Here is a 16,574-nt window from a genome sequence, read left to right on the forward strand (position 1 = left end):
GGAGTCTGGTGGTGCTTGACCTCCATTCAGAATTCCATTTATGGTCCGCCCAAGTAGCCGCAGAGATGTCTTGTTCATCAGCTTCGTTGATCAGAAGCCGAGCGGCTGGCACGAATGGGTGTCTTGATTTCAGTCGGCGAGGGTGCCCGTTTGGGAAGGCAGAGATCTTGTGGTGGAGAAGATGGTTAGGCTCCAGTGCCCGTCGACCGAGGGACAGAGTGGCTTCTTCGCGACGAAGCTCAGTAGGTTGGATGCCAGCGAGAATGGGGAGATTGTCCAATGGTGTGGGACGCAGGCATCCGGTCACTGTGCGCAGGGCGCTGTTTATGGCAGTGTCAATGTTGTGGCGGTGAGCATTGCGGCACTGCGGCACCGCCACAACTGCGTGGTGAATTTATTTGAGTGAGTGTAAGTTATTTACAAACAAAAACAAGGGACACAATCTAGTAAGTTATGCACATTGGCCACATGTTAGTTTTCAGTGTAGTGTGATGATCAAGTTTTTGGATTGCAAATATACAAACTAGATGTGGTATTGTGTGAATTCTGACGTCATGAATGAAATGCAATGCACCGAATAATTTCAATCTTTAAACCCAGATAAGACAACCTTGATATTCTTTAATGAGCGTGTAATCAAATTATGAAAAAAATTTGTTAGATTTACAGTTGGTGAATTTGTGAAGAGAATTGTATGGGATTGTGTTTCTTCTGCCAATACCCATGAGAAAGATAAGAACATTAGCTGCATGGGACATTAGCTGTATGGGACATTAGCTGCATGCGACGGGACAGCTGGGGGTTTCCGTATCCACACCTGGACAAAGTTGGGAAGAAACCTGGAACAATAATAAATTTATTCAGCATAGCTGTCTTCACAGTTCAATGCTTGGTAGTTCCATAGTTCAAACTTTCATGTGCAAAACTGAAACTATGGACACTTCAGCATTTGCACAACGCGAAATGTTTCAAACTAAACTGTTGAAAGTAATTGATTCTGGTTGTGCTTAAAGGCTTAGTCTACATCATACATAAGTGGCAACACTGTTGTTTATGGATAGGCTAAAAAGTTGAAAAAAATAACAGATTGAACAACTTGACATCTTTATTGATAACTGATAAAGAGTTAAAAGCATTTTTGTAGCATTCCATGCTTCTTTCTTCAACTGCATGTCTTCCTTGGTTGTTCTGCTTGCATTTTGTTTTTGCTTACACGTTTTTACGTATTATGTTTTATTACGTTTATAAGTTTTATGTTTTACGTCATTATGTTTTACGTCTTACATTTTATTACGTTTATAAATCACGTTTTACTTTGTTACGTTTTACATTTTATTACGTTTTTAAGTCATGTTTTACGTTGTTACGTTTTACATCCACAACACCAAGGAGGAATCTTTGTTGGAATGTTCTTTTTACCTGAATACTTCCGTGTATGCATATTCTGGATCTTATTTGCGATCCGGTACCGCAAGAGAAGTATCGCGTCCTGCATCGAGAATACGACGACCATTCGCCCCACGCAGGACCAGCTTGTCTTGGAGGACCTACGCAATACGCATGAAACAATTTTGTAACCATACAGACTATTCTAGAATCGAAAACAAAACTTATAGCAAGTATTTTTAATGGGTGAAAGAAAGTGTCAAAACTAATTGTAGTGGTTATAAAATATCTATTTGCTGTTATTTTTTTGTGGAGACAGCATTCCGTATTTGTAGGGATAGGGAATTATTCCAGGCTCCAGCAGTGGCGTTTCCAATAATATAAACAATAATTAATTTTAAACAATAACACAATTTTAAACAATAATTGTATATTTTCAAGTTTTAAGTAATTACTTTTTGTTTATTATTGTTTACATAAATTTCGTTTTCATATGTGTGGAAAAAAACATAACAGTTTTTGTGAGAAATGTGTGGAAACTGGAGGAAAAAGAAACGAGAATTAAGTTTGTGAAAAGAGCAAAAGAGCTGGTAAACATGAGTGCGCAGGACTTGTGGGCTTCATTTCAGAAAGGTGTCCTAGCAGCATGTGATGAAGTATGTGGGAAAAAGAAAGTGAGGAGGGTTCGTGGAGACACATGGTGGTGGGATGAGGAGGTGAAGCATGCGATTTCACAGAAAAGAGATGCGTACAGGCAGTGGCGCAAAAATGGGTCAGAAGAGAATAAAAAGAAGTATAAGAGTATGAAAAAGAAGGCAAAGAGGGTTGTTGCAAGAGCTATGAAGAATGGTGCTGAGGAGGAACTTAATAAAATGGGGGAAAGCCAAAACAAAGTATTCAGACTCATAAAGCAAATGAAAAAGGATGGGAAAGATATTGTAGGGGGAAGATGTATAAGGAGTGGAGATGGGAAGTTGCATTTCAGCCCGGAAAGCAGAGGAGAAGTGTGGAAGGAACATATGGAAAATGTTATGAATAAGGAGAATGTATGGGATCATATGACAGAGGTTGATCTGGTGGAGGGTCCAGTGGGAAAAGTTACTCGTGATGAAGTGGTGGAGGCAATGGGACAAATAAAACTGCATAAAGCAGCTGGTCCATCAGAAGTGAGCGTAGAGATGATAAAAGCAAGTGGAGAGTTGGGAATTGAAGTAATGCTACAACTTAGCCAAAGGGTATTAGATGGAGAGGGAATGCCGGAGGAGTGGAAGCATAGTATTGTTGTTCCACTGTTCAAGAGAAAAGGGGATGTGAGAAGTTGCAGTGCATATAGAGGTGTAAAACTACTAGAGCATGGAATGAAAATTGTGGAGCGAATAATAGAAAAGAGGTTGAGAACATTGGTGAAATTAAATAATATGCAGTTTGGATTTATGCCAGGAAAAGGTACAGTGGATGCTCTGTTTATATTGAGAAGAATGCAAGAGGAATACCGAGAGAAGCAGAGAAAACTATATATGTGTTTCGTCGACTTAGAAAAGGCATTTGACAGAGTACCAAGGAAAGTGATGGAATGGGCAATGAGGAAAAGAGGTATACCGGAGGTATTAGTGAGAGCTGTGATGTCTATGTATGAGGATGCAAGAACAAAAGTGAGAGTTGGATCAAATTATTCAAACGAGTTTTCTGTGAAGGTTGGTGTACACCAGGGATCAGTTTTGTCACCTCTGATATTTGCTATTGTGGTTGACGTTGTAACTGAAGGAGTGAGGGAGGGCTTATTGAGTGAAATTTTGTATGCAGACGACCTGGTCTTGACAAGTAATAGTATGGAGGGAATGGAAAGAAGCATTTGAAACCAAGGGTATGAAGGTGAATCTTGAAAAAACAAAAGTGATGGTGAGTGGAGCAGAAGGAACAGTTGTTGAGAGCAAAGTAGATCCCTGTGGAATATGTGGCAAGAGAGTGATGAGAAATTCAATGCAATGCAAGGAATGTGGAAAGTGGGTACATGCAAGATGTGCTAATGGCAAGAGAGCCGCAACAAGATTGGCGAAGTGCTTTGTTTGTGGGAAATGCAGTAAAGGAAGGAATGAAGTGGAAGGCCATGATGATGAGTTCTGCCATGGCATCGAAACAGTGACAGACTTCTGTTATCTGGGTGATCGGATAAATGGAAGTGGTGGATGTGAAGCAGCGGTGACAACAAGGGCAAGATTGGGCTGGGCAAAGTTCAGGGAATGTGGGGAAATGTTGTATGGCAGAAAATTTTCACTAAGGATGAAAGGAAAAGTATATCGGAGCTGTGTGCGGCCTGCAATGCTATATGGTAGCGAGACATGGGTATTGAGAGAGAGTGAACTGGCAATCCTGAGAAGAACGGAAAGGTCAATGGTGAGAGCAATGTGTGGGGTGAAAACGAGAAGGGAAAAAAGGACTGAAGAATTGTTGGATATGCTAGAGATGAGAGAGACCATAGACCAACTGGCATGGGCAAATGGAGTAAGATGGTATGGACATGTGATAAGGAAGGAGGAAGGAAGTTTTCTTAGAAGGGCACTAGATCTAAAGGTGGATGGGAAGAGGAAACGTGGTCGTCCAAGAAGAACGTGGAAACAACAAGTGAAGGATGAGTTTAAAAAGTCGGACTGAAGGAGGAAGATGCAAGGAACAGGGTGAAATGGAGAAAAGGGATTAAGACAATTGCTGCGCGGAAACAATCGGCCACCCCCACTAGTGGGGAACAAACCGACGATGGATTATGATGATATGCTCTATATAGCAATGCATGTTGTTTTTAACTGAACATGGTTGTTGTTTGAATTCAGATCTGGAAACTTCGAGCTCAAACTTTCACATATTCTTGCAAAAATCGGTAATTTTTTGCAAAGCGGCTTAAGCAAACTTCACAAAAATCTGTAAAATATTGCTGAGTTTTACTCAGCAGGGGAATAAAATGAAACAGTTCCGTTGTGATGACTTTTGCTACTTTTTATTTTATATAATTACTAAAACATAATAAAAAGTAAGAGCTTGTATTACTGTATCATTTAATGTTTGTTCAATTACTGCATTTCCTATATTTAGTTATAATTTTATTATGTTTAATCAAACATTCTATGATAAAACATTTATTTGTTGCTTCACATTAAGCGTGAGACCCAGTTACGGTGTTGCATTTCATGGAGTCATAAGAAAAAAATGTTAAAAGTTACTTACAAGGGTGAGTGTTGCAGGGGCCAGTGTCGGTGCTCTTCCCGGGTAGCTTATTGCAGTTTCTCAAAGACGTTGTGTATCGACGATTGGGGACACATGTTCGGGTTCTTCTTTTGATTCCCCTGTTGCAAGTTTTTGAACACGTCATAAAAGGAGTCCAAGGCCCCCATGAATACGTCACACATGGGGGTAAGGGCCCCCTGCAGCGCCGAGTATCAATAAAATTGCCTCGACAATTTTTTTTGGCTAGCGTTGGATGAGTTACATAAAGACAAATTCTTCTTCTTGTTTGTTCTCCCTTTCCGCAGGTTACTGGACAATCACTCCAAGACTTCCATGAACTCCATCTTGGGTCTATAAAACACAATTTTTACTATTTTATGACAACGCGGTGTGGAAAATTTGAAGTAAATGCCTATTTATATCACTATGAGCTCTATGAAACTACGTGTTGTATGGGGGTCAAAGCTACAAAATCTATTCTTTTAAAAAATAAGTTTTTTTTTTTAGAAATATCTTGTGATCATTCAGTTTATACAGTTTTAGTGTTTCATTGTTTGTGGGAGGCTTTATCCTCGGACTGAGAAAGAGTCTTTGAGCGCTTAGCCCTGGCAGTTCCGCATACTTGTAGAGGCTTTGAACCATTGACGCAGACCTGATCCCCGAGTTTGACAGTGCGAGGTTTCGGATTGTTGAAGTGTTATTGTCTGTGAATTACTCCATCCACTCGGTGAGAATTTAAATGGAAAGGAGTCCTGGATATTCCTTGTTTAAGCGCACACCTAAATAATTGGGCCAGAACTTGCAGTTGCTTTCGTTCAAAAAGTAAGGCGCTGAACCTACTGAGTTAGCGAGGCGGACTCAATACTTCAAACAACGTGGTTTATTAACTCTTTCGCGCCCAGCATCATTTTAAAATGATTTGCGGTTTAATGCGAAACGCCCAGCATCATTTTAAAATGATTTGAGGTTTAATGCTAAACGCCCAGCATCATTTTAAAATGATGCTGTTTGAAGCGTGATATAAAACTTTGTCTTTGTAGCAGAATATCTACAAATTTACAGGTCCCTTTTAAAATGCTTATTTTATTGATATTCTCGTGTTTTTCAAAAAAAAAAATGCTCAAATTTGACAAAGTGTGGTTACTTTTAGCCAACAGTTAAAAGAAAAGTATGTACTAAAGGAACAAGGCATGTTTGATTTTTCCTTGATACTTCATATCATTAGGAAGTCCACTGAAGAAAAAAAATCTTTTTAGGTTCTACAGAAAAGGTGGGAGTATTTTTTTTGTAAGATCCTTCATTTTCACAAAATTTTTAACAAAAAAAAAAGTTAAAAAAGTACACATTTTGAAAATACTGCATCTTCAAATGTGTTGTATTAGGAAAGTAGGTTCTTACATTTATAGTCAGAACTTGAAATTATCTTTACAGTGAGATATTCCATGTCAAAATACGCAATCGGTGTCACGCGTGTCAACTCGTTAAAGTTAGAGAAAAAATAGCAAAAATGCCTGGGTTTTGCGGTCAAACCGTGCAAAATCGCTGGGCGCGAAAGAGTTAAAGAACAATAACTGCTATCAAAACCCTGTTTCGACCTTCCACGTTTCATTAGTGCGGTGAAGACTAGTTACTGGACAAACAATTCAGGTCTTCAGGAATATAATAATGCTTGTTTTTATTTATCGCTGTGTCCATCGCAGAATGCGTTGCTCCTCAGCGTTTTACACAAAGCAGATAGTGTCAATGAAGCCGTATGGAGGCGCAACTGCGTATATTATTACCAGAACCCATTCCATTGCTCAGTGACAGTAGTAATTAATATTACTATATTAGTAACATATATTAAACAAATACTAACCAGCTAGATACTAACAATGCTCATTTATATAATTTAAAATGTACAGACATAATTTCGATAGTGAAAGTAATTTTCTATAATTTCCATATTAATAATAATATAATGTCAATTTCGAACGTTTTCAGGCATGTTACTTGATAAGGGCTAACATGTGTGTGGCCAAAAACGTTCCTAATTTATAGTTTATTTTCACTTTAATGTATTATGTTAAACGCCGTATTGTAGCTAGGTTCTATCTGTTTATTTAAAATGCACAGACAAACTCATAACTTTTTGTTTAAGAAATTCCATTCTGAGCCACACAGATCTGAAAGTTAATCACATTTCCATTGGTTTTGGTTTGTTGATGAAGGTCAACGTTTCGGACCAAATATTTACATTTTGTCGTGATGGGAGGTCGAGGTGTTTTTACATTCATACTTATTACAGCTGCCAAGAATCGGAGTGGCACTGCAACTACATTAACCTGATTAATTCCGATTTACTGCTTCAAGTACAAATCAGTAGATTTTATAGTAACAAAAAAATTTCTGCTGTCTTGTTTACAGTTAGACTAATTATTAATTTATCGATTCTTACTTGGCGGATAGGACCTTACAGCACAAGTTCGTAGGGGAGTGCTCAATCTTGATCTAGTTAACAATATCAAATGATAAGGCCAAGTCTCAACACCACGAAAGAGAGGAAGTCTATCCAAGTTGCACCTAGACATAGAGAGGAAATTGTAATCATGTTTTATATTTAATTTCACAAACTCAAATTTGTAAAATATCGACAACTTTTTACACGATCATATAATTCAAATAACCCAAGATACTTTTGTGCGGTATTATACTTTTTGGAAGTTTTTAAGCTTTCTAAGCGGTTTAATAAAGACTGCCCCTGTTGTTGCTATCTCTACTTTGTTAAACTGTCTGAGTAAATGTGACTGTCCTCTTACAGGACCAAACGTTTCTAGCTCTAGATAGACAGAATATTACTTACGTGTCTTTGATGGCTCCGGATTGTATGAAATTGGCAAGAGATCGAAAGTTTAACTCACTTCTTCTGCTCCTTTCTGACATACAGCGTGTGTACGCGCGTAATCCGCGCCGTGGAGGACTGCGGTCATAAGGTCCTGACGTCAGCCTTGACAATGGGATTGACGTCAGTGATGACCGTGTATCATATATCGAACATATCCTCTCACGTGTGGGTAAACTGAACAATTGCACAGGAATACTTTCACTCGATCTCTTTTTGCGTCTATTAGAAGGATGTTGATCTGTGAACAAAGATATTTACGTAGCGGAATGCATAAGATACCTGTTGGTTGTGGAACCGAATAATGATAATCGAATATCCGAATAGCACTGCAAGGCACTCGAAAGGGTGGAGGTTCGACATTTAGTTGTTGTTGTTGATACAGTTTGAAACTGAAATTGATACAGTTCAATAATGCTTTTTATTATCTAATTCAATTATCTATTTTCAATTATTATATCTATTTTCAATTATCTAACATCAAAAGTACTTTTGGTTCCTGTCTTATTTGGACAGCTTATTTTTCTTGACGCAGCCGGGATTGTTTGGATTATTTTCCGTGCCATATCTCATACTTTCATCTTGTCTTCAACAGACACAACAACTGTTTCACCTTTCAAACATGAAGCCACCTTAAAACTGTAACGACAATTAGGCCTACTGGTCCAGTACAATGTGTAGTTAAGTAGTTCCCAGACAGCAACATCCATCATTGTTAGACGTTTACGTTAAATTGAATGACGTTGAATTGACGTTGAATCAATGTAAAAATGATGGATTTTGCTGTCTGGGTACAACTCTATAGCTAACTCCACCGCAGGAAAGCAGCCCTGATTGTTCTATTGGTGACGTTATTGAAAGTGATGCATCCATGACTGGATTTATTACAAGAGTTCCCAACCTTTTTTACACCGTGGCCCTCCTAAAGTATTTGAAAAATTAATGCCCCCCCCTATATTTTTCAACGTTTTGAAAAAATTAAGAAACGTCACAACAACCGGGAATTAAAGACCATTTCATGAAGATTTGGGCAAATGCACTATTATTTTTATTAAATTTTAATTTATTTATTTTATTATATAGTGTTGGAGTGGACTTAGAGATGATAAATTAAAAAAATTATTATTTTTCAAATTTTTCCACGGCTCCCTTGAAAAAGGCTCATGGTCCACTTGGGAGCCATGGCTCCCAGGTTGGGAACCCCTGATTTATATTAAAGTAAATTTGTAGGAAACAATTCATGCAACAACTGGAAAACCACAACTTATGAAATGTTGTAGGAAAATAAAGCAACCGGGTAATCGAATATCGGATAATATAATATCGGTTAACCGGGGTTCAGATAATCGAGAAAGCACTTCAGTATTAATAATACAAAAAAAAAAACGCTCAACGCCTAACAAAAAGCCAAGCAAAGCAAATTACATCAAATGCTGGCACTTGTCTCTAAAACCTATTACGGACTGTTTCTCCCTTGGTTCATATTTAAATATCTATTTGACGGTGTCTGACGTTTTCTTCGTAAACAGTTCTTCGTAAAGCAATTCTTCGTAAGCAATTTTTCGTAAAACAATTCTTCGTAAACTTAATTCTTTGTAAAACAATTCTTCTCAAAGCATTTATTCGTGCATGCAATGGAGATTTGATGTATGCGAAGAAATGCTTTACGAAAAATTCTTTTACGGATTTCATTTCACCAACAACTGTTTACGAACAATTGTTTTACGAAGAATTGCTTACGAAGAATTGCTTTACGAAGAATTGTTTACGAAGAATTCGCCTATAACCCTATTTGACTAAGAACCTTCTGATGATCCCAAACAAGGGAGAAATAGTTTGTATAATAGGTTTTAGAAACTAGTACCTGCATTTCATATAATGAATATGCATATGTCATAATTGTTAGGCCTGACAAATATGACTGATCAAAGTGTACCTACTCATTCCCTCTATCTGCACTGTCTAAGTATCAAAGGATCGGTCAACAGTCTCAATATTTTAAAATATTGAGACTGTTGACCGATGCTTTGATACTTAGACAGTGCAGATAGATCAAGTAGTAATGGACAAAGGATCGTCGCAGCATAGCAGCAGCTCAGGTAGTCAGGCAGATCTCCTCCCTCAGTTTAAAACTAGAGACCTTCAAAGACATACTCATATTCCCGTTATGGTCCTCAAGAAAATCCTCTATGCAGTTGATCAGTCCGGTTCTGACTGTTCCCGGGTTAAATCTTGCTTTTACTGCGTTTGTCCAACATTGCTGGCCATCCTCAAGATTCCTGGAATCAAATCAAACTTAATCTATTGGTTTTTACTAAAATCTCAGAAGATTTAAACTGTAATACTTTACTTACAGTATTTGAAGTGAAAATCATATAATTTTCTGTTCAACCTTTAGTATTATGCTATTAATATTGAAAAGAGAATGTTTTACATATTATGCATAAAACAGTTTTTCATTAGGGATCTTCAAAATGTTTCGCAACTAGACTAGGAGTTATACGTATATAAACAATTAGTTTTGGAAGATTTGCTACATTTTATTGGGTCACGTTTTTTTCATTTTTCTTCTGTTATATTTTATTCTAACAAGTGTTACATAAGTTTCTCGGCAGCCGATTTGTAGCAAGGAGAAACATATTGTTGATTGGATGGTCTGAATGGCTAGCGTGGAAGCTACACCGTTATGGTTGGCGAATCGCAGCTGCTCGCTGTACTAGTGAGTGCTCAGCCTTGTGCTGATAGCCGGGAAGAACGCCCCTTTCTTCACAAGTGTTACATAAGGTTGCTTAGGATGTGTTGAGGCCATTTTAATGCATAAAAACCATCAATACATACAGATAGTCTATTATGTTGTCGGGCAAATGCTGACGTGTAAAACCAAACCGATGAGTACAAATTATTAGATGCTACTACATCCTTAAACAAGAAAGATTCTTCTAGGAAAAGATGAGTTTTGATTTTTTAAGATGAAGAGGAGGTCCCACGTTCCTATCCATCATCCTCTGTGTTCATGATTCATCATTTCATGTTCAGCATTCCATGTTTCAGGTTCAGCATTCCATGTTTCATGTTCAACATTTTATGTTTCATGTTCAGCATTCCGTGTTTCATGTTCAGCATTCCATGTTTCATGTTCAGCATTCCATGTTTCATGCTCAGCATTCCATGTTTCATGTTCAGCATTCTATGTTTCATGTTCAGCATTCCATGTTTCATGTTCAACATTTTATGTTTCAGGTTCAGCATTCCATGTTTCATGTTCAACATTTTATGTTTCATGTTCAGCATTCCATGTTTCATGTTCAGCATTCCATGTTTCATGCTCAGCATTCCATGTTTCATGTTCAGCATTTCATGTTTCATGTTCAGCATTCTATGTTTCATGTTCAGCATTCCATGTTTCATGTTCAACATTTTATGTTTCAGGTTCAGCATTCCATGTTTCATGTTCAACATTTTATGTTTCATGTTCAGCATTCCATGTTTCATGTTCAGCATTCCATGTTTCATGCTCAGCATTCCATGTTTCATGTTCAGCATTTCATGTTTCATGTTCAGCATTCCATGTTTCATGTTCAGCATTTCATGTTTCATGTTCAGCATTCTATGTTTCATGTTCAGCATTCCATGTTTCATGTTAAGCATTTTATGTTTCATGTTCAGCATTTTATGTTTTATGTTCAGCATTCCATGTTTCATAATCAGCTTTCCATGTTTCATGTTCAGCATTTTATGTTTCATGTTCAGCATTTTATATTTCTTGTTCACATTTCCGATAAATTTATACAGGATTTAAAGGCATTCGCTTCAATGCAATAACGCATTTGTTAAAACTGATTCTGCCTAACACTGACAACCACTTGTCTTTCCACTTAAATTTATACAATTTGGAAACTTGCTTTTTTCAAAATAAGCAAACTAAACCAAGCAACAACACGGCTTTTAACATGATACACGAAACAAAATCGGCAAAAGTTTTCGGCTATAGCCTACATCTAGCCATTGTCAAGATTTTGAACAATACGAAGAAAAGCGGTTCAAACATTTGCGAAAACTGCTTTACACTGTAAACGTTCTCGGCTATATATTTAGCCATTGTCAAGCCTTTGGAAAGTTTGATTTACAATTAATACGAACTGCTAGAGAATGTACAGTATTGCGCAGAAAATCGGTTTAAACGTTTGAGAAAAGTACTTCACACTGCTCAAATAGCAAATAACAAGACAAAAGATTATGCAAAAAAACAAATGAAGTTGAAATAGACAAAAAATAATTTATGTTGCTTAGAGAAATGACTGAAATCCCGGAATTTTAACCTTTTTTTGCAATCCCGATCTTGGAAGTATTTTTCTTGAAATTCTACATTAAAGTTGCGGCACTGTCAAATAAACTAATTACTTGCTTGTCGATTCTACCTGCATCAAAGTAATTTCTTTTGTTTTTTGACGGCAACACTTAAGATCCCTAAAACTTTGAAACAATCTCTAATGTAAAAAGGCTTTTATGTTTAGCCGAAAACGTTTGCATTTTAATATGTTTCTTTCATCGTATTAAATACCTTGTTGCTGGATGACAGTTGCTCATCTCAAGTTATGACGCATTACTTACTGGCATTCTGATAATCCATTTGTCAGTTGATACCATTCCGAGTCTTGGATTCCCCACCCTACAACAGTTCTCCAGTCAAAACTGGAACCAACCTGAAGAAAAAAGAAAGTTTAACTTTTTTTATTTCTTGAACTGAAAAGCAAATGTTGTGGTCTAAATTGTCCAGTGTCTACCGTTAACTCAGTTGATTAACTTTGGTTGGCGCCGACTTTATACGTAGATCAAGCAGAGCTGGTTCGGCTCTCGGGGTGTGCACTTGAGCAACGCATTTTAATGACTGTTCTCCATTTAACGGAACCTCTGATGCATTCTTTTCATAGTCTGCTATGTTTTTCCACCATCATCAAAGCAGTTCTACTTGTCTAAATTCAGTCTTTAAAATGTGGACGGAAGTATAAGGCTGGGGTAGATAAATAGCCTACGCCAGACGTTTTTTTAGAAGGTTAGAAAATCCTTTAGAAAACAATTTTAAAAATATGACTTTGCCGATCTTACTAGATCGTCCATGCATTGAGTGAAGTATTCTCCTCTACTGACGATGGCGCGTTTGCGTCTACGCTTTCTGCCCCAAGACAATGCATTGATGCAGCCTGCAATACAGTAAGGTTTTTTTTTCTTTTTTGTCGTCCCAAGCTTACACCCGGTAAATTAAGATTTGTCTCAGAGATTAACCTGTTGCGTTATTGCTAGCGCCTTCATGAAGTAACATCCCTGCAGCAAGTTCTCTTCTCAATGCTCGTTGTAACTTAATGACTTATGGACAATGTCACGTTGTGTATGGCTGTCAGCAAAACTCTGAGTGCCATCCACTTTAGGAGCACTGCTTGTCGTTTACTATAATAATAGGCATTGATATTATGTCAAAGTAGGCTAAGAGTTGCATACTTCCTTATCGCCCGCCATTATGTATACACCGACAAACCAATGTAGCCTACATACCTTGACAATGGCCAATAAACAACAACAATACACTCAATGATGCAACAAGTGAAACTAAAGAAGCCATTTTCTTTGCTCATTCACAGCTTCATGTCATCACCATTGCTGCTCAGTGCTGCAATAAATAGCTGGCAGCAATTACTAAGATATCATGGAATGTTAAACCAATCACAGTATAAATAGAACCGAAGATTGGACTTTCCAAATGCCATTGCAGATGAAATCAACACAAATTGCCTGAGGCAAAATAATATGAAAAAATTGCATCAACAGTTTAATAAACTAGCTTGTCAACATTACTAACTACTCTATGGTTGCAAAAATGGAAATGGAATTTTACATTTGCAGATTTTAAGCATTTTCTTCTATTTGAAAACGTCGTGTCTAAAGCAAGTGCTAAAACTCCACTACTGAAAAAAGCTATAATTTTAGAGAAAAAAAAAAGTTACAGAAAAAGTCTTATGTTTTACAACGTCCGGTAAAAAGATACACGACTTCTAAAACCAACACGCAACAAAAACTCTGTTGATTTTTACTTGTATCTTATGAACGTCTTTTGGTGAGACTCGTTTTCTGCGTATCTTTATGTGAATTCGCAGATTTAAATTGGACGAGAAGACAAAATAGTCGGAAAAATTTTGGCGTGTCCAGAGTCGGAGTCGCCCAGTTATAAACTGAAGAGTCGGAGTCGTATATTTTTACCTTTTCTGTCTTCAGCTCAATAATACTTTAACACAATATTCAACCGGAACTTAAACAAAAGGTTTGAGGTATTTACTGCTTTTTTATTACTGTACCGTTCTTTCAACAACCACGCCCACCAAATTTAATCCACCCTGTGTAGATGTGATGAGCTGTAACTTTTCAACCACTAGCCAGTAGACAGATTTTCCGCCGGCTCGGTTTCCTTTTCTTGGATTTGATAAACCGTTCATGTTGTTATTCCTTGGTTCGGCTGTGAGGTGAGGATGGTAGGACCACATTAAGCCCCTTCTAGGACAAGGAACAAATCAAATAGAAGATTTCATTTTACCAACTAATCAGGATCACATGATCGGATAAGTAGGAGGCTTGTCCGCTGCGCCCTTCCAGCTTATCAAGAGTGTGATGGGGAAAAGTAGTTAGTACAATGATAACAAGTATGGGGTATAGTAATAAATTCTTTACAAAATTGATTTCTTGCAAGCATGGTATAACCTTAGAGTTTAGACAACAGTGTTGACAGGTTAGCTTATTAAATTGTTGTGGCATTTATATTCACATTCTTTTGCTGCACGCCAATTTGTTTATAAGCCATGAGCACGAAAAAACCCACAATCGACTTTTAATTCCAAGTCCGTTAGAAATACAACAATGTGTTTGTAGTGACTAGCTTATGTTTGCATATGATCTTAGCTTAGTCAGAGGCTACTTATTACGACATTGCACCACAAGAGAACACGTAGTTCTGAAATGCATAAAATAGCATCTTTAATTTTACTCGCAATCGTGTTCAGTGCATTCTTGTTTTTTGACCATTTGTGAATTTGTCATGCAATTCGTTACAAATATTATGTTGTACTGGGGAAGTGGCCTGCTGAGAGAAACCCTTGTAACTAACATTTGCAAATGGAGTCGTTCCACGAGTTTTTCAACGTCATAATGTTAGCATTGTTTTAAAAGTGGATGAAAGTGATAACGATAACATTATTCATTGTTGACGTATTGCGTTTTACGTTATATTTACTTATTACGCTGTGTTTTCGAATTACGTTTTACGTCATGTTTACGTATTACGTTTTACGTCATGTTTATGTTTACGTTTTACGTGCATGAATAAGACGTCAACTCATTGTAAAAAATTACTTTAGCAAGAAATGGCATCCGTAGCATTGCATTGCTGACTGTTTTCATTTCATTTTAAAAACAATCGCTTGCAGCTGCTTGGCGTCGACCCATTGTTTCTACATTCATTCGTTACAATGGTTACCAGTTATCAAATGCAGTTTAGAAATATAAAAAGGGCTTGCAAACTGTTTCATGTTACAGCGTATGCAAATGGAACCGTCCTGCATGGACTATTTCATTGTATTTCTGCAACTACTTCATTTTCGCCAAAATATTTTGAGATTTTGCGATCAATATTGGGCCCTTTTAAACCTACTTTGTCACCAATATTATGCGTTTGAAAAAAATTAGTCAAAAATACTGTCATCAAGTGGAAGGTCTGTGAAAATAATACGTACCAACAGAAATGACGTCATGCAGCCAACTCGTGCTTTTATGGCATAAAATTGTTAAAATGTGGTTTTGAGTATTTTTGTGAACGTTTCACGTGATGGTTATTTTCTTCTAGAGAATTGAAGAAAAGTTCCAGAAGCATCAAACCAAATTCATTTGACAGTTCATTGATATAAGGCTTCAAGGGCATGTTATGTTTACTTTGCAATAGCATCTAAGCATACAAAAATCATTATTTTATATATTCAATAAAAAAGGTAAATTAATACATGTGCAGAAGGTAAAATGACACCCAACAGCATATTAAATTCCCTTTTGGGACTGTAATAAATGTTATTAGTCTGGTTGATTTAAATAAGTTGTTCTTCTCAAACATGACTTGCTACTTTGGGGAGAATCCATTATATAGGTTTTTGAAGCTACGCTGTCAAAAAAAAAACAAAAAACGAGAACAGCACAAAGTCCAAATTTTGAATAAATACTCGATCTAATTATCCTTTCCGTGTCCATCATGCAGAAGAAGCTTCACCGCACTAACAGCCTCATCTGTCATCTTCATGTCCATGCACAGTAACCGCGTAGCCTAATCAATTTTCATTTAGTGCTTTACTCTCAAATGGGATGTCTGCATTATTTTTACTGTAAATAATTAGTAATTACCTTTCGGGGGTATCAATTTATCTTCCATTAAAGTGACGATTTTAAAATTTCAATTAAAAAAAAAGTATAAGAAAAGTAGGAAGGTGAAAATGCTTTTGGAAAGTGTGCAAGAGATCAAAGTTTCACTTCAACCTAACTAGTTTGTGTCGCTTTATTTTCAGTTAACTTGGCAAAGTGTTGAAAACGTATCAAATTACTTTCCCTTTTCCTACAACTTTAACAGCACATAGTCCAAATTTTCAGAGATTAGCAAATCAAACAAAAACCTAATACTGCACTGTATTCGTTGTGTTTTATTTCAGTTAAGTTATGTCAGGTAAAGCTTGTATTGTGATCTATTTTACTGACTATACATTTTGTAGCTCGCGAGTGTTTGTAGTTTTTGGCAAGTGACTCGATCTCTTTTATTGAACAAGTTTGCCCAGTGCCCACCCCTGACCTAGACACTTGATATTGGACAAATCTTGCTGAATATAAGACTCACTGTGCAGTGTGCAGTGTGCATGGCTGTCTATTAATATGAAGAAACTATAGTATCTTTAAGCAAAAGAAAAAATATTTAAATGGATAAGCCGGTCAGAATTATCCATCGTTCTGGTTAAGAACCCATAATTAGACTAAAAAGGCTGAAGCCCATGGCCTCAGGCTTTGGGGGCCT

At 37.1% G+C, this 16,574-nt stretch overlaps 1 protein-coding gene across 1 annotated transcript; it reads right to left on the reverse strand.

The window, feature by feature from the left end:
• Positions 1-382: 382 nt before the first annotated feature.
• LOC145767105 (uncharacterized) lies at positions 383-13,165 on the reverse strand. Its single transcript, XM_082578860.1, has 9 exons — positions 13,037-13,165; positions 12,593-12,687; positions 12,098-12,189; positions 9,641-9,765; positions 7,448-7,727; positions 7,043-7,167; positions 4,606-4,956; positions 1,420-1,547; positions 383-839 (listed from the first exon to the last, which is right to left on the reverse strand). Exons 1-9 carry the CDS (start codon positions 13,101-13,103, stop codon positions 774-776), a joined length of 1,329 nt encoding a protein of 442 aa, XP_082434986.1. The 5' UTR covers positions 13,104-13,165; the 3' UTR covers positions 383-773.
• Positions 13,166-16,574: the final 3,409 nt, after the last annotated feature.

The sequence above is a fragment of the Aplidium turbinatum genome, chromosome 3 (genome assembly GCF_918807975.1).
Source record: "Aplidium turbinatum chromosome 3, kaAplTurb1.1, whole genome shotgun sequence".
In the NCBI taxonomy this organism is placed as follows: domain Eukaryota; kingdom Metazoa; phylum Chordata; class Ascidiacea; order Aplousobranchia; family Polyclinidae; genus Aplidium; species Aplidium turbinatum.